Here is a 19,754-nt window from a genome sequence, read left to right as displayed (position 1 = left end):
TAACCTCTATTTCTTGTATTTTTACTTTTAACTTTTGACGTTTTGAGACAGGTTCTCTGTGTATCTTTTGTCCTGGAACTCCCTCTGTAAACCAGGCTATCCTTGAACTCACAGGTATCCGTCTGTCTCTGCCTCCCAAGTAAATCCTACTGTGTGTGCCACCACAACCAGCTACTCTCTCTCTTTGTTTGTTTCTTCCTTTGTTTGTTTGTTTGTTTGTTTCTTTCTTTCTTTCTTTCTTTCATCCTTTCTTTTACTCTGAGAACGTTAACCTTTAGCCTGTATATATTTTTAACACATTGTAAAACATTTAGAAGTTTTCTTCCTCTTTGAATCTCTCTTTACTGTATATCTTTCTTTTTCTGACCACATGAGCCTTTAATTTGCTAAGGAATATGGAGAAGCTTTTTTTTGCCACAACTCTATGGCATTTCAAGGTCCTTGCCAGCAAGCAAGCTGCAACAGTGTGTCCATAAACAACACTCAAAAGCTCCTATGGCGTTTCCTTGCCAGGAAACAAGCTGCAACAGTGTGTCCATAGCTCCATAGTCAGGACTGCCTGCTTGAAAGAGTCAGAGTTTTCCCTGGCAGGACGGCCCAGAAAGCCGGCATTTTAAAACAGCACAGCTTTTTTCCTGCTACAACTGAAAACCGAAATGCTTTACTCTAGTCTTTCCCAAGCTTTCTCAGGCTTTCTGTGGATGCAGTTATACTGTTCGTGATGCCATTCTGTAACATGAGGGGGCCTGCTTTTTGGGGTTTTCTGTCCTGCCCGGTTCCCACAGCTGTTTAGTCCCAGAGAAAATCACACAAAGATCTCTATAAGTTATAAAGCTGATTGGCCCATTAGGTCAGGCTTCTTATTTGCTCTTGTAGCTTATATTAACCCATTATTCTGATCTATGTTAGCCATGTGGCTCAGTACTGTGGCGCGCCCCTGACCAGCAGGGGAAGAAAGACCACCGACACGAGGATTCTTCTCTGATCACGCTTTATTGAAGCCTGCTTGGTTGAGAGAGAGCTGGAAGTGAGGGGCCCCGAGCTGGGAGGAGTGGTGGCTTATATGCAGGTTGAAAAGATGTTCCCCCCTAACAGGACACTAGTCAGGCTAGGATTGGTGCAAAGCTGTTGCTAGGCAAACTAAGGCAAGACTCGCGCCAAAAATAGAATTGTTATCTTGTTTACCACGCTTCTCAGCGCCATCTTGTAATGGCGGATCTCAAACACGTGTGGATCCCCACACAGTTCCTTTTTCAGCTGGGGCAAATCACATCTTGCTTCTTAGGAATCTGGGGAGGAGTGGGAGGAATCAGCTTCCTCCTTCTCAGAATTCTGTTCTCATTGCATCATTTCTACTTCCTGCCTTGTTTTCCCACCTATACTTTCTGCCTGGCCAATCAACGTTTATTTAAAACATGCTTGGCAGATTACAGACAATTCTCCCACACCATAAAAATCAGGAATATTGCATATGAGAAGAATATGTTTGAGGTGAAAAGGAACTGCCTAACTTCCCATGCCTTTTTACATTCCCATTAGCAATAAATTAAAATGTTTTTCATATATTCTTACCAACATTTGACTGTGTTAGTCTTTAGGGTTTTGTTATTTTAATTTTTTAATTTCCAGTTCCCTGATGATGTATGACATGTTTCTCTTTCTGGCCTTACTTACTTGCCACCTACACACCCCCTCCACCGTGTGTGTGTGTGTGTGTGTGTGTGTGTGTGTGTGTGTGTGTGTGTGTCTGAACCCATCTCCCCAGTGCTGGGATTTCTGTTTAGTCTGGACTATGACTAACTGGGGGTTCAGTTTCCAATCAGTACCCAGGATATGCAAAAAAAACCCTAAACTTTTCTATCTGAAGGGAAATAAAGAAATACACTCTTTCTAATGGTAACTTTCTCTTTACTTCATCTTGGAAAAAAAAATCTTTCTGAGAATTTCTCTGTCCCACATAACTACATATCTCCACACAACCATACTCTTTACATATGTACACACACACACACACACACACACACACACACACACACACACACACACATATCTCTCTCTTACACATCTTTTTCACATGGTTACACATCTTTTTTTTCATACATGTCTCTTCTACATTTCTTTTCTTTACAGCTTCATATTCCTTGCCTCCACACAGCTACAATCTTCATACATTCTCAGCACTCACACCCTCATTTACACCTTGCACAGCCCATTTTTCTGCCATTCCCTACATAAGTCGATACAATTTCTTTCTTTACATCACTACACCTTTCCTCACAGCCAAACTCTGGACAATTACATGTTACATTTTCAGGGCTTGACCTATTCTTATAACACAAGATAAGTCACGTAGTTTCTCTTAGGCTAAAGATGTAACATTGACCAGCCAGTGAGTCCCTCTTGGCTATACACATAGCTCTATGTTGGTGAGAGTTCCCAGACAGTAAACAGTTGGCTGAACCTTGAGCCTGAGTCTGTGACTATGTGCAGAAGTGTTATGTCTGCTAAAGTTGCTGCTGTCCTGACCTTGAATCAGTAAAACACCTGGGAAAATGGCCTCATGTATTTGTCTCTAGGATAACCAGATATTCATCTTCAAGGGCAACAAGACTGCTTTGAGTTTGTTCTGGAGTCCAAAATTAGCTGTCTCTATAAAAGATTGTCTTTGTGACTGAGAATTCTATGTCAGTCTGAGCAATGTAAAATATCCTAGTATTATTTCTATTCATCAAAATTATACAGTTAAGTGTAAATCATCTTCCTGACCATCATAGCTGTATGTGTGCCCAATAAGTGTAAAATACACCACCAAAGGGAAGAAAAAAACCTACAGCTGTTCTTATTAGGGAGATAAAGTAGTGATACTTGAGAAAGTTATGGACAGAAACGACCAGTCATTTACAGTTAGTAACCCTACAGCTTTGTCAAGTGGGGTTTCCCAACAGGAATTATACGTCTGATGTGTGAACTTGTTAAGTACTTGTTGCCACCGCTGTGCACTCCCAAAGCTCCTCACAACCAGAAGCTCTTTGCACTGGACCCTTCCAGATGCCTCTGATTATTCTCTCCCTCTTATCTATAGTAAATATACACCACACCTAGTAGCAGTCATGACCTTATTTTTCATTTTTTTTCATTCAAATGTGAAGTGTTAAATTGTTTTCTAGGAATCTTGTCTGAATTTACAATCATAGGTGTAGTCAATGTGTGACTATTTCCATTTAAGTATCATCTCTGCTGAACAGTGGCATTTAAAAATAGGCTGGGCTGTGGATCAGAGGTAGACCATTTGTCTAACATGCATGAAGTTCTAGGTTTGATTCCCAGCACTAAAAAGATGATAGCTAGATGAAAAGTAGATAGATAAATTGATGATAGATAGATATATGTTAGATGATAGATAGATAATCTCTGACTATTTTAAGTGTGAAAATTCATGTTGTATATGCCATTTTGTTAACAACTAAAATATTTGAACAACTGTTTGTCAAATAGTAATTGTAGTTGGTATATTACAATCCTAGTATTGGTATATTTTATTTGTAGATTGTATGTTAATATGCCCACTTATTTAAACCACTGGGATATTCATTTTTTGTTTGTTGATTTGTTTTTAGTAAAAATGGACTTGGAATCATCAGAAAAGTATTTGAACATACCGATAGTCCTTTGGGATTTCATACCTCGATTTTCACAGAAATGGTTGAACCTTTTGGAATAGAATCAGAACAGGAAAGCAAATGCATATCTGGTGCTCTTTATATTGAACTTTTTAAAGACGATTTTTATCGCATTACTATTACAACACAAGGTAAGTATAAAAATATAATCTGTTTCTGATGGTTACTAAACATTGCATTTGGGAAGACTTCATCCTCCTTTACAATATGTTTGTGTGTGTGTGTGTGTGTGTGTGTGTGTGTGAGAGAGAGAGAGAGAGAGAGAGAGAGAGAGAGAGAGAGAGAGAGAGAGAGAGAGATTGGAGATTGAACCTAAAGCCTTGTACATGCTAGGGAAGTATGCTACCATTACAGTACCATCCTTACTCTCCAATTCTAGTCCAACTGGCAACTAAGTAAAATTTTCAATTACTCAGGTTGCAGGATATTTATAACATAATAATCCTTATATATTATCAGTAGTAGTGTTTATTATTCATCACAGTGAGACTTATTTTGTTTTAAACAGTGGCCAGAAGAAGTAAAGAGAAAATAGGATTTTTGTGTCAATTAAAAATACATTTGGAATGTATTTTTTAAAATTTAATTTTTTTTAAAAAAGAGGCCAGGAATGATGGCATAACACCTCTAATCCTAGCACTTAGGAGGTAGAGGCTGGCAAATCGTTGTGAGTTTCCGGCCAATCTGATAGAGATATCAAGTTCCAAGTTAGCCAAAGAGGCATAGTGAGAATTAGTGTCAATTGTTCTCAAAGAATTTGACATTTTTGCCCTACTTAATAAAAATGAATTTGAACCAGGTGGTGGTAGCACACGCCTTTAATCCCTGCACTTAGGAGGCAGAGACAGGTGGATCTCTGTAGTGAGGAGCTGCAGGCAGCCCTGCTTTTCGTCCTGCCCAGCTCCCACACAGCTAGCTTAGCCCCAGAAATAACAACACACAAATTGTATTCTTTTAAACACTGCCTGGCCCATTATCTCTAGAGAGTTAGTTACTGGCTAACTCTCACATCTTGATTAACCTATTTCTAATAATCTGTGTAGCACCATGAGGTGGTGTCTTACTGGGAAAGATTCAGCACGTCTGACCTGGTGGCTGGCTCCATGGCCTCTGTCTCATTGCTCTCTTCCTAGCATTCTGTTCTGTTTACTCCACCTACCTAATTTTCTGTCCTATCAAAAGGCCAAGGCAGTCTCTTTATTAACCAATGAAAATAACACATAGACAGACCCACCTACATCAGATCTCTGTGAGTTCGAAGCCAGCCTGGTCTACAAGAGCTAGTTCTAGGTCAGGCTCCAAAGCTACAGAGAAACCCTGTCTCAAAAAACAAACAAACAAACAAACAAACAAAACAAAAAAATTCAAAATATAAGAAAGAAAAAGAAAAGAAAAAAGTAAAAAAAGAGATTTTTGAATCTATTATCATAAAAGACATTTTTATTTCTAATTATTATAAGATGTTAATAGGGTTTGGGGCTAGATAAATATATACTACTTTTCTAGGAGACCCAAATTCAGTTCCTATCACCAAACTCAGTCACTTAGAACAGCCTGTAACTCCAGCTCCAGGGAATTCATTGCCTCTGCTCTCTGAGGACACCTATATTCATACAAATACACATAACTACACATAATTAAAACCTTTTTAATTTAGTGAAAAATTTAGGTTTTACTTTGAAGCCATTAGAGGGTTTTGCTAGAAAATCACTGGTCTCATTTGAGTTTAAGAAGATCTCTTTGTCTTTGTGACTAGACAGCTGATATAGACAGGCCACAGAAGAAAGCAGAGAATCCAGATGAAGGCAAGTCATTGGGTGGGAGGTCATGTCAAACTTTAGATTCTTATTACCTCTCCCGTTGTCAAACCTGCACCTTGTCAAACCAAGCATGCACAAGGTTGTGGGTTCAATCTCCAGCATACAGAGAGGTAAAAGCAGAGGAGAAAATACTGTAATAAACCTGAATGCCAATAGGTGGTTCACTTCTGAACTCTAGCACTTGGGATTCTGAGACAGGAGGATCATGAATTCAAGGTGACCCGCAACTACAGAGCAAGAACCTGTATTGTTTTTCCTTTTTATTGAAAAAATCATTAAACTTATTTTGATCAAGTTTCTCCTCCCCCTAATTCTTCCTAGATCCTCCTCAGGACTCTATTCTTCCAACTTTATGTTACCTCTATAAACAAACAACCAATGCACAACGTTCTCCCACACAAAACAGAAACCAAAATATACAAACAAAAGATGAATAAGACAAAAAATACCCAAACAAAGCAAAATAAGACAAAAAGTCTACATAAATACCATTGAGTTTATTCTGTGTTAGCCAACTATTCCTGGATAATAAACCTACCCTGCCTGAGCAGGCTCTGTGTGTGTCATGTTCCTATATCTACTGTGAGAAGGGCCTCTGATGAGGGCTGAGTGAGGCACTGATACATAGGTACAGAGGAAGTCATTAAAAGTCATTTTATCGCTGTGCTCCTTTAACAGAATAATAGTATTTGTTTTCCCCTAGGCCCATAGCATATGTAGTCTCAGGTTCTCCATCATCTTAGCAGTGTCAGGATGAGTTCTATCTCACAGAATGGGCCTTAAGCCCAGTAAGAAAACGGGTTGATTTCTTTCACAATGTTTGTGTCACTATTGCCGCAGTATGTCTTGCAGACAGATCACTGCTGTAGATCACAGGATTTGTAACTGGGTTGATAATTAACTTTCTACTCTGGTAGCATGCTTACAGAGTACCTTCTAGTACCACAAATAGTCAGCAGGCATGAAGTTGTCGCTAGCTCCCAGCTTGACTTTTCTGTGTTCAATGAGATCCATTAAATGTTGTCTTCATCAAAGGGCCTTATCATCAGTTTGTGGAGAGTAACCAATCCCTTGGCAATAGCCTGTGATGTTTGTGACTTTCCATGGGCCCCTTTAGCCAACAACTCAACAAGATGTAACCCATTCCTAGCACTGGAGGTTTAACATGGTGGCATAAGATGTCCACTTGGGGCATTGTCTTCATTATTATTTAGTGATTCCTTTTATATATGAATATATTTTAGGCTCAGCTGTAGGTTTCCATATGATTTTTAAATGGCCTTTCATGTTCATTATTCCTTGTATACTTTCCCTTCTTTTACCCTTCTCTTTTATCTTTATCCCAATTTCATCCTCCTGTTTTCGTTCCCCTTTGCCTCCTTATAACATATCCTATATATTGGATCTTCTTTCTCCATCTTTTAATTAATTTGGCTAATAATTTTTCAATCTTCTACTTTCTCTAAGAACCAACTCTTCATTTCAAGATTTGTTTTTGTATTGTTTTTATTGCTGTTTGTTTCTAGTTCACAGATTTCTGTTCTGAGGTTAATTATTTCTTGCTGCCTATTCTTTTGCAGTGTTAATCATTCTTGTCATTCTAGAGCTTCCAGGTGTGCCAATAAGTTTCCAATATTAGATCTCTCCAAATTTTTATGGGCACATAGTTCTATGAACTTGCCTCTTACACCTGCCTCCATTCTGTCCCACTGGTTTGGGGATGTTGTGTTTTCATTTTCATTATTTCTTTCTTGGCATCTGTCTTGACCCATTTTTCATTCAGTGATGAGTTAGTGTCCCTGAATTTGTATGCTCTCTGTTGTTGTTGATATCCAGTTTTAATTCATGATAGATAAGACACATTGTGTCACTTCATTTTTCTTGTATCTGTTGAGACTTGCTTTATATCCAAGCCCAAGATCAAATTTGGAGAAAGTTCAATGCAATGCTGAGAAGAAAGTATATTCTTGGTGTTTGGGTGAAATTCTCTGTAGATGTCTGTTAAGTTCATTGGTTTATGATATTTATCTCCAGCATTTTTCTGTTTAGATTTTGTCTGGATGGCCTGTCTATTGGTGAGAATGGGATACTGACGTCACCCACTATCACTGTGTGGTGTCAGTATGTGATTCTAACTGTTGTAATGTTTCTTTTTTTTTGAAAGTAATTTTATTAAATTATAAAAGTTTCCATTTACGCCCCTCTTCCCAACACCCTCCCACTCCCCCCCTCCCTCTCCTCCTCCCTCTTGTCCCTAAGAGCAGTCAGGGTTTCAAGCCCTGTGGGAAGTTCAAGTTCCTCCCCCCTCCCTCCAGGTCCAGGAAGGTGAGTATCCAAACAGACTGGATCCCAAAAATCCAGTATAAGCAGAGGAAACTAGTCCCAGTGTCATTGTCAATGGCTTCTCAGAAAGACTCCGGGCCAGCCACATTCAGAGAATCCGGCCACATTCAGAGAATCTGGTTGGATCACGTGCTCGTTCATTCGCAGTCCAACTGCCCTTGGTAAACTCTCATTAGATCCGACCCCTTGTATCAGTGGGTGATAGCATCCCTCGCAGTCCTTCGTCATTTTCTCCGTCCTTCTGCTCCTCATTTGGACCTTGGGGGGTTCAGTCCGGTGCTCCAATGTGGGTCTCCGTCTGTATCGCCATCCATCGCCAGATGAAGGATCTATGGTGATAAGCAAAATATTCATCAGTATGGTTATGGGCCAAGGCCGGTTCAGGCACCCTCTCCTCTGTCCAGAGAACAATCTGGGGATCTCTCCTTGGACCTGGGATCCCATATATAATCAAGTTTCCTATAAACCCTAAAATGACTCCCTTAGTTGAAATATATTCTTCCCTGATCCCATATTCATCCTTCCTCCCTTCCCCCCATCCCAGTCAACCGAGCTTTCTCCATTCCTCCCCTACTCCCTTCTCTCTAACCCTCTCCCCTTCCAACAACCCTCCCCCCCCCATGCACCCAAGGTTACCTGGGACTCTTGACTATTTCCTACCTCCTGGCGGATAGCTAAATAATCTTCATCAGGTTCGTCTTCTTATTTAGCTTCTCTAGGATCACGAATAATAGGCTCAAAGACCTTTAAATTATGGTTAGAATCCACTTATGAGTGAATACATACCGTGTTCCTCTTTTTGGGTCTGGCTTACCTCACTCAGTAAAGCGTTTTCTATGTCCATCCATTTGCATGCAAAATTCAAGATGTCATTATTTTTTACCGCTGAGTAAAACTCTAATGTGTATATGTTCCACACCTTCTTTAACCATTCTTCTATTGAGGGGCACCTAGACTGTTTCCAGGTTCTGGCTATTACAAATAGTGCTGCTATGAACATAGTTGAACAAATGCTTTTGTAGTATACTAGGGAATCTCTAAGGTATATTCCCAAGAATGGAATTGCTGGGTCCTGAGGGAGGTTGACTCCCAGTTTCCTGAGAAACCGCCACACTGATTTCCACAGTGGCTGCACAAGTTTGCATTCCCACCAACAATGGATGAGTGTTCCCCTCATTCCACATCCTCTCCAGCATAGGCTATCATTGGTGTTTTTGACTTTAGCTATTCTGACAGGTGTAAGATGGTATCTCAAAGTGGTTTTGATTTGCATTTCCCTGATCGCTAAGGAGGTTGAGCATGACCTTAAGTGTCTTCTGGCCATTCGAAGTTCATCTATTGTGAATTCTCTGTTCAGTTCAGTACCCCATTTTTTAATTGGGTTAATTAGAGTTTTAGTGCCTAGTTTCTTGAGTTCTTTGTATATTTTGGAGATCAGACCTTTGTCTGATGAGGGGTTGGTGAAGATCTTCTCCCAGTCAGAAGGCAGCCTTTTTGTCTTACTGACAGTGTCCTTTGCTTTACAGAAGCTTCTCAGTTTCAGTAGATCCCATTTATTCATTGATTCTCTTATTGTCTGTGCTGCTGGGGTCCTACTTAGGAAGGGGCCTCCTGTGCCTATATCTTGTAGACTACTTCCCACTTTCTCTTCTATCAGGTTCAAAGTGGACGGATTAATGTTGATGTCTTTAATACATTTGGACCTGAGTTTTGTGCATGGTGATAGGTATGCATCTACTTTCATCCTCCTACAGGTTGACATCCAGTTATGCCAGCACCATTTGTTAAAGATGCTTTCCTTCTTCCATTGTATACCTTTAGTTCCCTTGTCAAAAATTAGGTGTTCATAGGTTTGTGGGTTAATATCCGGGTCTTCTATTCGATTCCAAAGGTCGACTTCTCTGTTCTTATGCCAATACCAAGCTGTTTTCAATACTGTTGCTCTGTAATAGAGTTTGAAGTCAGGGATGGTAATGCCTCCTGAAGTTCCTTTATTGTATAAGATTGTTATGGCTATCCTGGGTTTTTTGTTTTGCCATATAAACTTGATTATTGTTTTCTCAAGGTCTGTGAAGAAGTTTGATGGTATTTTGATGGGGATTGCATTGAATCTATAGATTGCTTTTGGTAGAATTGCCATTTTTACTATGTTGATCCTCCCAATCCAAGAACAAGGGAGATCTTTCCATTTTCTGGTATCCTCCTCAATTTCTTTCTTCAAAGACTTAAAGTTCTTGTCAAATAGGTCTTTCACTTCCTTGGTTAGAGTAACCCCAAGATATTTTATGCTATTTGTGGCTATCGTGAAAGGTGATGTTTCTCTGATTTCCCTCTCTGCTTCTTTATCCTTTGTGTATAGGAGGGCCACTGATTTTTTGGAGTTGATCTTGTATCCTGCCACGTTACTAAAGGTGTTTATCAGCTGTAGGAGTTCTTTGGTAGAGTTTTTGGGGTCACTTATGTACACTATCATATCGTCAGCAAATAACGAAAGTTTAACTTCATCCTTTCCAATTCGAATCCCCTTGATCTCCTTATGTTGTCTTATTGCTATTGCTAGAACTTCAAGCACTATATTGAAGAGGTATGGAGAGAGTGGACAGCCTTGTCGTGTTCCTGATTTTAGTGGAAAGGCTTTGAGTTTCTCTCCATTCAATTTGATGTTAGCTGTCGGCTTGCTGTATATTGCTTTTATTATATTTAGGTATGATCCTTGAATCCCCAGTCTCTCCAACACCTTTATCATAAATGGGTGTTGAATTTTGTCAAATGCTTTTTCAGCATCTAGTGAGATGATCATATGGTTTTTTTCTTTCAGTTTATTTATATGATGGATTACATTGATAGATTTGCGTATGTTGAACCAGCCCTGCATCTCTGGGATGAAGCCGACTTGATCATAATGGATAATTTTTCTAATGTGTTCCTGGATTCGGTTTGCCAGGATTTTATTGAGAATTTTCGCGTCGATGTTCATGAGTGAGATTGGCCTGTAATTCTCTTTCTTGGTTGTGTCTTTATGTGGTTTTGGTATTAAGGTAACTGTAGCTTTATAAAAGGAGTTTGGCAATGACTCTTCTGTTTCTATATTGTGGAATACGTTAAGGAGTATAGGTATTAGCTCTTCCTGGAAGTTCTGGTAGAATTCTGCATTGAAACCATCTGGTCCTGGGCTTTTTTTTGTAGGGAGATTTTTGATAACAGCTTCTAATTCTTTGCGACTAACAGGTCTATTTAGATTGTTCACCTGTTCTTGGTTAAACTTTGGTATATGGTTCTTATCTAAAAAAATGTCCATTTCTTTTACATTTTCCAACTTTGTGGCATATAAACTTTCATAGTAAGATCTAATGATTCTCTGAATTTCCTCTGTGTCTGTGGCTATGTCCTCCTTTTTATTTCTGATCTTATTAATTTGCATGTTCTCTCTCTGCCATTTGATTAATTTGGATAGGAGTTTGTCAATCTTGTTGATTTTCTTCAAGAACCAGCTTTTGATTCATTGATTCTTTGGATTGTTTTCTCTGTTTCTATTTTGTTGATTTCAGCCCTCAGTTTGATTATTTCCAGTCTTCTAGACCTCCTGGGTGAATCAGCTTCTTTTTTTTTCTAGAGCTTTCAAGTGTGCTGTTAAGTCTCCAATGTGTGCTTTCTCCGTTTTCTTTAATTGGGCACTTAGTGCTATGAACTTTCCTCTCAGTACTGCTTTCATAGTGTCCCATAGTGCTTTGTTTTCATTAAATTCAAGTAAGAGTTTAATTTCTTTATTTCTTCCTTGACCCAGGGGTGGTTTAGTAGTTGACTGTTGAACTTCTCTGAGTTTGTTGGCTTCCTGGGGGAAGCATTGTTGTTGAATTCTAATTTTAATCCATGGTGATCTGACAAGACACAGGTGGTTACTAATATTTTTTTGTATCTGTGGAAGTTTGCTTTGTTGCCGAGTATGTGGTCAATTTTTGAGAAGGTTCCATGAGCTGCAGAGAAAAAGGTATATTCTTTCCTATTTGGGTGGAGTGTTCTATAGATGTCTGTTAAGTCCATTTGATTCAATACCTCCAATAAATCTCTTAATTTTCTGTTTGGTTTCTGTCTGATTGACCTGTCCATTGGTGCGAGAGGAGTGTTGAAGTCTCCTACTATTAGTGTGTGTGGTTTAATGACTGCCTTGAGTTCTAGAAGAGTTTCTTTCACATATGTGGGTGCCTTTATATTAGGAGCATAGATATTCAGGATTGAGACTTCCTCCTGATGAATTGTTCCAGTTATGAGTATGAAATGTCCATCTCCATCTCTTCTGATTGATTTTAGTTCGAAGTCAATTTTGTTAGATATTAGAATGGCCACACCAGCTTGTTTCTTAGGTCCGTTTGCTTGGAAAACCTTTTCCCACCCCTTTACTCTGAGTAGATGTCTATCTTTGTGGTTGAGGTGTGTTTCTTGTAAACAACAGAATGTTGGATCCTGTTTTCTTATCCAGTATCTAAGTCTGTGCCTTTTTATAGGTGAGTTGAGTCCATTAATATTAAGTGATATTAATGACCAGTGGTTGTTGATTCCATTTATTATTTGTGTGTGTGTGTGTGTGTGTGTGTAGTAGAGTTTGTGTGTTTCTCTTCTTTGAGTTGTGTTTGTAAAGGGTCGCTAGATGTCTGAGTTATTGTAGGCAGTGATGGCAATGTTGGATTCCTTGGTTTGCGATTTTCCTTCTATTACTTTCTGTAAGGCTGGATTTGTGGCTATGAATTGTTTAAATTTATTTTTATCCTGGAATATTTTGTTTTCTCCGTTGATAGTGAACGATAGCTTGGCTGGGTATAGTAGTCTGGGTTTGCATCCATGGTCTCTTAGTTTCTGCAGTACCTCTATCCAGGATCTTCTGGCTTTCATGGTTTCCATAGAGAAGTCCGGTGTAAGCCTGATAGGTTTACCTTTATAAGTTACTTGACCTTTTTCCTTTGCAGCTCTTAAAATTCTTTCTTTAATCTGTATGTTTTGTGTTTTGATTATTATATGGCGAGGGGATGTTATTTTCTGATCCAGTCTATTCGGTGTTCTGTATGCTTCTTGAACCTTCATAGGAATATTGTTCTTTAGGTTGGGAAAGTTTTCTTCTATAATTTTGTTGAATATATTTTCTGGGCCTTTGATCTGCAGTTCTTCTCCTTCTTCAATCCCTATTATTCTTAGATTTGTTTTTTTTATTGTGTCCCAGATTTCCTGAATGTTTTGTAAAGAGAATTTGTTGGATTTGCCGTTTTCTTTGACCAGAGCATTTATTTTCTCTATGGTATCTTCAGAATCTGAGATTCATTCTTCTATCTCTTGTATTCTATTGGTTATGCTTGATTCTGTAGTCTCCGTTCGTTTACCTAGGTTTTCCATATCCATCCAGTTCTCAGTTTGTGTTTTCTTCATTGCCTCCATTTCAGTTTTCAATTCTTTTTTTTAAAATGTTTATTTATTTTATTATGTATACAATATTCTGTCTGTGTGTATGCCTGCAGGCCAGAAGAAGGCACCAGACCCCATTACAGATGGTTGTGAGCCACCATGTGGTTGCTGGGAATTGAACTCAGGACCTTTGGAAGAGCAGGCAATGCTCTTAACCTCCAAGCCATCTCTCCAGCCCCAGTTTTCAATTCTTGAACTGTTTCCTTTACCTGTTTGATTGTTTTTTCTTGGTTTCTCAGGGTCTCATTCACGGATTTACTTATTTCTTCAAACTTTTTGTTATATTTCTCATCTATTTCTATACTCATTTCTTCAAACTTTTTGTTATATTTCTCATCCAGTTCTTTAAGGGAGTTATTCATATCCTGTTTAAGGGACTCTATTGCTTTCATAATGGCACTTTTTTCCAGTTCTTCTGGGTTAAGGTATTCCAGTCCTTCTATTGTAGGGTCCTTGGGATCTGGTGTTTTCATGTTGTTTTTCAGATTGTTGGATGAGGTCTTGCCTTGGCGTCTGCCCATCTCTTACTTCAAATGCTCTCTATTGGAACTTCTATTTCCAGGTCAGGTTCCCTTCTTGGGCAGGAACTTCACTGACAGAATGCCCACCTTTCCTCAGGCAGGCTATTGAAGCACAGGCACTCCCTCTTTCCGGGATGTGCTTACAATGCAGGCCCAGCTTGCAAGGTAGGTGAGCTGGGGAAATTTTATGGCCCCAGGGGGTAGGGAGAAATATAGGAATTCGTACCTGGATGGGAGCTGGGATGGCAGTGGGGAGGGGGGAGCCAGCACTGCAGGGCGACCTGGGCGTCTATGGGGTCGGGGAACGCCCAAGCTCCTCCTCACCGGGACCCTGCCAAGGCCCGAAGCAAACTCACCCCTCCGATGGCCCTCTGCTAGAAGTCAGGGCCCCTGCTGGTCAGGAATGTGGCTGAGCTGGCCCCTGGTCCACCTGTCCTCAGGGAGGCCTTTAAGACCCAGGAACTGCCTCCAGCCGGGATGCGCCTTCGGCCCAGACCCAACTCGCAAGGCAGCTGAGCTGGGGAAATTTTATGGCCCCAGGGGGAATATAGAAATATAGGAATTCGTACCTGGATGGGAGCTGGGATGGCAGGCGGGAGGGGGGAGCCAGCACTGCAGGGTGACCTGGGCGTCTATCCATGGGAGACCTTTTCATTTTCTGGTATCTTCTTCAATTTCTTCTTTAAAGACCTAAATTTCTTGTCGAACAGGTCTTTCACTTTTTTGGTTAGTGTTACCCCAAGACAGTTTGTTATTTGTGGCTATTGTAAAAGGTTATATTTCTCTGATTTCTTTCTCAGTCCTTTTATCATTTGTATTTAGGAGGGCTACTGATTTTTTTTTAGTTGATCTTGTATCCTGCCACATTACTGAAGGTGTATATCAGCTGTAGAAGTTCCCTTGTCTTATTTTTAGGGTCACTTATGTATACTATCATATCATCTGCAAATACCAAAAGTTTGACTTCTTACTTTCCAATTTGTATCCCCCGGTCTCCTTTTGTTGTCTTATTGCTCTAGCTAGAACTTCTAATATAATGTTGAATAGATATGGAGAGAGTGGATAACCTTGTCTTGTTCCTGATTTTAGTGGAATCACTTTGAGTTTCTCTCCACTTAATTTGGTGTTGGCTGTCAGCTTGCTATATATTGCTTTTATAATGTTTAGATATGTTTCTTGCATCCCTGATCTCTCCAAGACCTTTATCATGAAAGGGTGTCGAATTTTGTCAAGGCTTTTTCAGCATCTGATGAGATGATCATATGGTTTTTTTTTTCCTTCAGTTTACTTATAGGGTGGATTACATTGACAGATTTTCATATGTTGAACCATCCCTGCATCTCTTGGATGGAGCCAAGTTGATCATGGTGAATGATTTTTGTTGACGTGTTCTTGGATTTGATTTGCCAGTATTTTGTTGAGTATTTTTGCATCAATGTTTGTTAGGGAGAGTGGTGGTCTACAATTTTCTTTCTTGGTTGCATCTTTATGTGGTTTGGATATCAGGGTAATTGCAGCCTCATAAAAAGAGTTTGACAGTGCTCCTTCTGTTTCTATTGTGTGGAACAATTTGAGGAGTATAAATATTAGCTCTTCTTTGATGTTTTGGTAGAGTTTTGTAATAAATTCATTCACCTTTTTTTCTTTTTTCTTCTTCATAAAAGTTGGGAGACTTTTTATGACTGCTTCTATTTCCTTAGGGGTATAGGTCTATTTAAGTAGAATCTGGTCCTGATTCTATTTTGGTATGTGTGAGTAGCACATATTCTTAATGAACTTCCTGTAAAACACTGTGTTTTAGTTGTAACTGCAGTTTGGAAAATGTGTTCTCAGACTATGATTGTAGCTTCAAAACTCAGATGAAAAATTCTTTAATTATGGTCACACATGTTTAAGTGAAAATTAACTATTTTCTTTCATACCAAATCTTCCGTTTTATCTCCAGATAATGCAGTAGTCTTTACAGATTCAGATAGAGAAAAGACCGTGGTGAGACCTGGCTACAGCAGCTTCCTGATCACAGAGATTTTAGATGCAAAGAATGCTTTATCGCTGGCCACTATGCCTCTTACAGTAACAACAGCTTTGGACTTCCCACCACACTCTTGGTACTTATTTGACTTTGGCACAGTTAATGGACGGAATTGGACTATAACTTTAAGACGATGTAATTATTGGGTTCAACAAAATGATCGTGATATTTCATCCCCCAACGTGGTGAAGTATATTGATGTGGGAAACAAACTGAATTATGAGCTTAAGTTGGTACCCAATACACGTGGTAAGTTTGATTTTATTGAAAACATAAAAAGGAGTTATTTCTTTTCTTTTGTATAAAACATAACTCTTTGATATTCATTTTGGCTTTCATGATTGCTCGGTTTCTACTACTAACAGAGGTACTTTGTAATTCGGTTAATAACTTCATTCTAGGTTCTATAGTAATTTTTTCATTTATATGATTTTCTTTTCTTTTGTTTTTCTTTTCTTTTTTTTCTTTTTATTATTGGGCAGCAGAGGAGAGGGTGCCTGAACTGTCCTTGGTCCATAACCATACTGATGAATATTTTGCATGTCACCATAGAACCTTCATCTGGTGATGGATGGAGATAGAGACAGAGACACACATTGGAACACTGGACTTAACTCCCTAGGTCCAAATGAGAAGCAGATGGAGGGAGAACGTGAGCAAGGAAGGCAGGATCAGAGGGAACCCTCATCCGACAATGGATGGAGATAGAGACAGAGACCCACATTGGAGCTCGGGACTGAGCCCCCAAGGTCCAAATGAGGAGCAGAAGGAGGGAGATCATGAAAAAGGATGTCAGGACCGCGAGGAGTGCGTTCACCCACTGATAGGATACATGGGGACTGATCTAATGAGAGTTCACCAAGGCCAGCTGGACTGGGACTGAACGAGCATGTGATCAAACCGGGTTCTCTGAATGTGGCTGACATGGGGGCTGACTGAGAAGCCAATGATAATGGCACTGGGTCTTGTTTCGTCTGCATGTACTGGCTTTTTGGGATCCTAGTCTGTTTGGATGCTCACGTTCCTAGACCTGGAGGGAGGGCTGAGGACCTTGAACTTCCCACAGGGCAGGAAACCCTGACTGCTCTTAGGACTGGAGAGGAAGGAGGAGAGGGAGTGGGGGGAATGAGAGGGCAAAGGGAGGAGGGGAGGAAGTGGAAATTTTTATAAATAAATAAATAAATAAATAAATAAATAAATAAGTAAATTTAAAAAAAATTTCCACCTCCTCTCATTTTCCTCCCCCTTCTCCTCTCCCCCCTCTCTTCAGTCCAAAGAGCAGTCAGGGTTCCCTGCTCTGTGGGAAGTTCAAGGTCCTCCCCGCTCCATCCTGGTCTAGGAAGGTGAGCATCCAAACGGACTAGGCTCCCACAAAGTCAGTACATGCACTAGAATCAAAGCCCAGTGCCATTGTCCTTGGCTTCTCAGTCAGGCCTCCTTATCAGCCCCATTCAGAGAATTCGGTTTGATCACATGCTCCATCAGTCCCAGTCCAGCTGGCCTTGGTGAGCTCCCATTAGATCAGCCCCATCGTCTCAGTGGATGGACGCACCCCTCTTGGTCCTGACTTCCTTGTTCAAGTTCTCCCTCCTTCTGCTCCTCATTTGGACCTTGGGACCTCAGTCCAGTGCTCCAATGTGGGTCTCTGTCTCTATCTCCATCCATTGCCAGATGAAGGTTCTATAGTGATATGCAAGATATTCATCTGTGTGGCTATAGGATAGGGCCAGTTCAGGCACCCTCTCCTCAGCTGCCCAAGGAAGAAACTGGGGCCATCTCCTTGGACACCTGGGAACCCTTCTAGAGTCAAGTCTCTTGCCAACCCTAAAATGGCTCCTTAATTAAGATATATACTTCCCTGCTCCCATATCCACCCTTCCTCCATCCCAACCGTCCCATTCCCCCAAGTTCTCCCCATCCTCCCTTTCTCCCTTCTCTTTCCCCCTCTTCCCTTACCCTCACCCCACCCCCAAATTCCCAATTTTTGCCTGGCAATCTTGTCTACTTCCAATATCCAGGAGGATAACTATATGTTTTTCTTTGGGTTCACCTTCTTATTTAGCTTCTCTAGGATCCCGAATTATAGGCTCAATGTCCTTTATTTATGGCTAGAATCCACTTATGAGTGAGTACATACCATATTCATCTTTTTGGGTCTGGGTTACCTCACTCAGGATAGTATTTTCTATTTCCATCCATTTGCATGCAAAATTCAAGATGTCATTTTTTTTTTACCACTGAGTAGTACTCTAATGAGTATACATTCCACAATTTCTTTATCCATTCTTCCATTGAGGGGCATCTAGGTTGTTTCCAGGTTCTGGCTATTACAAATAATGCTGCTATGAACATAGTTGAACAAATGCTTTTGTAGTATGATGGGGCATCTCTTGGGTATATTCCCAAGAGTGATATTGCTGGATCCTGGGGTAGGTTGATCCCGAATTTCCTGAGAAACTACCACAAAATCTACTTGACAAAAGATCTTTGTCAAAATCTATTTGACAAGAACTTTAAGGCATTGAAGAAAGAATTTGAAGAGGACACCAGAAAATGGAAGGATCACCCATGCTCTTGGATGTGTAGGATTAACATAGTAAAAATGGCAATTCTACCAAAGGTAATCTATAAATTCAACGCAATCCCCATTAAAATCCCAATAAAATTCTTCACAGACCTTGAGAGAACAATAATCAACTTTATATGGAAAAACAAAAAACCCAGGATAGCCAAAACAATCTTATACAATAAAGGGACTTCTGGAGGCATTACCATCCATGACTTCAAACTCTATTACAGAGCTACAGTAATGAAAATAGCTTGGTATTGGCATAAAAACAGAGAAGTTGACCAATGGAATCAAATAGAAGACCCGGGTTTTATAGACATTTTTAATGTTTATTGTTGCCCCGAAGTCTAGATAATAATCATTCTATAAAATGAGGAAGTGAGTAATGAGCAGTCAGAACTTAGATCATAACATAGCATAGATTTTTGTTGACGTTCTAAAGGAAAACCTTTTAATTTCTTTGGTATGAAAATATTTGTCTTAGGTATTTTTTTTAAAAAAATAGATTTACTTTCATTTTGTGTCTATGAGTGTTTTGGCTGAATGCATCTTCACCATATATCTGCCCAAGGGGTCAAACAGGGTATCAAACCCCCTGAAACTCAGTGACACATGTTATAAGATACCATGTGCATGTTGGGAATTAAACCAAGTTCCTTTACAAGATTCTCAAGAGCCTTTAACCACTAAGCCTTGTCTCTAACCCTTATCGTAGGCATTTAATTCAAGACAAAATTGATTTTACATAAAATACTTTACTATATCTTATATTTTAGTATATTTATTATAAAAGCTTGTAAGCCTAGACGGTCAAGGTGTTTCAGCAAATTAGGGCATTTTTCCACCAAGACTGTTACATGAGAATCACAATTAACATAGTAAAGGGAGAGAACTAAGAGCCAAGTCCCACAGGTAGTCCTCTGGCCTTCCCAAGAGCACCATCTCATGCACACACTCACATTAATACACAAGACACACTCACTCACACTCACATATTATGAAGTAAGTAAGTAAGTAAGTAAGTAAGTACACAAATATACAATAATAATGGAAAAATGTAAGGGCTCAGTGAATATAAACACTTGTCATGCAACTCAGACAACCCGAGTTTGGCCTCTGGATCCCACAATGGAAAGACAGAATTAATTCCCATAAGTGGTCCTCTGACCTGCATATGCCCACGATGTCATCCATGTACCACACTTTAACACACACACACACACACACACACACACACACACACACATCATGAACACAAAAGAGTAATGAAAGGCCTCTGAGCATGCATCTGAGGGATTATCTTGATTACATTAATCGACGTGGGAAGACCCATCTTAA

At 39.8% G+C, this 19,754-nt stretch overlaps 1 protein-coding gene across 3 annotated transcripts in view; it reads left to right on the top strand.

The window, feature by feature from the left end:
• Positions 1-19,754, top strand: part of Catsperb (catsper channel auxiliary subunit beta) — a 199,454-nt gene that overhangs the window by 158,214 nt on the left and 21,486 nt on the right. For all 3 annotated transcript variants that reach the window (XM_087911568.1, XM_087911569.1, XM_087911570.1), the window contains 2 exons: positions 3,618-3,811; positions 15,761-16,096. In XM_087911568.1, coding sequence (XP_087767694.1) covers positions 3,618-3,811; positions 15,761-16,096 — 530 coding nt within the window. The remainder of the gene's footprint in view (positions 1-3,617; positions 3,812-15,760; positions 16,097-19,754) is intronic.

The sequence above is a fragment of the Myodes glareolus genome, chromosome 11 (assembly GCF_982192425.1).
Source record: "Myodes glareolus chromosome 11, mMyoGla1.1, whole genome shotgun sequence".
Lineage (NCBI taxonomy): Eukaryota > Metazoa > Chordata > Mammalia > Rodentia > Cricetidae > Myodes > Myodes glareolus.
This window is presented reverse-complemented; position numbering and strand designations above follow the sequence as displayed.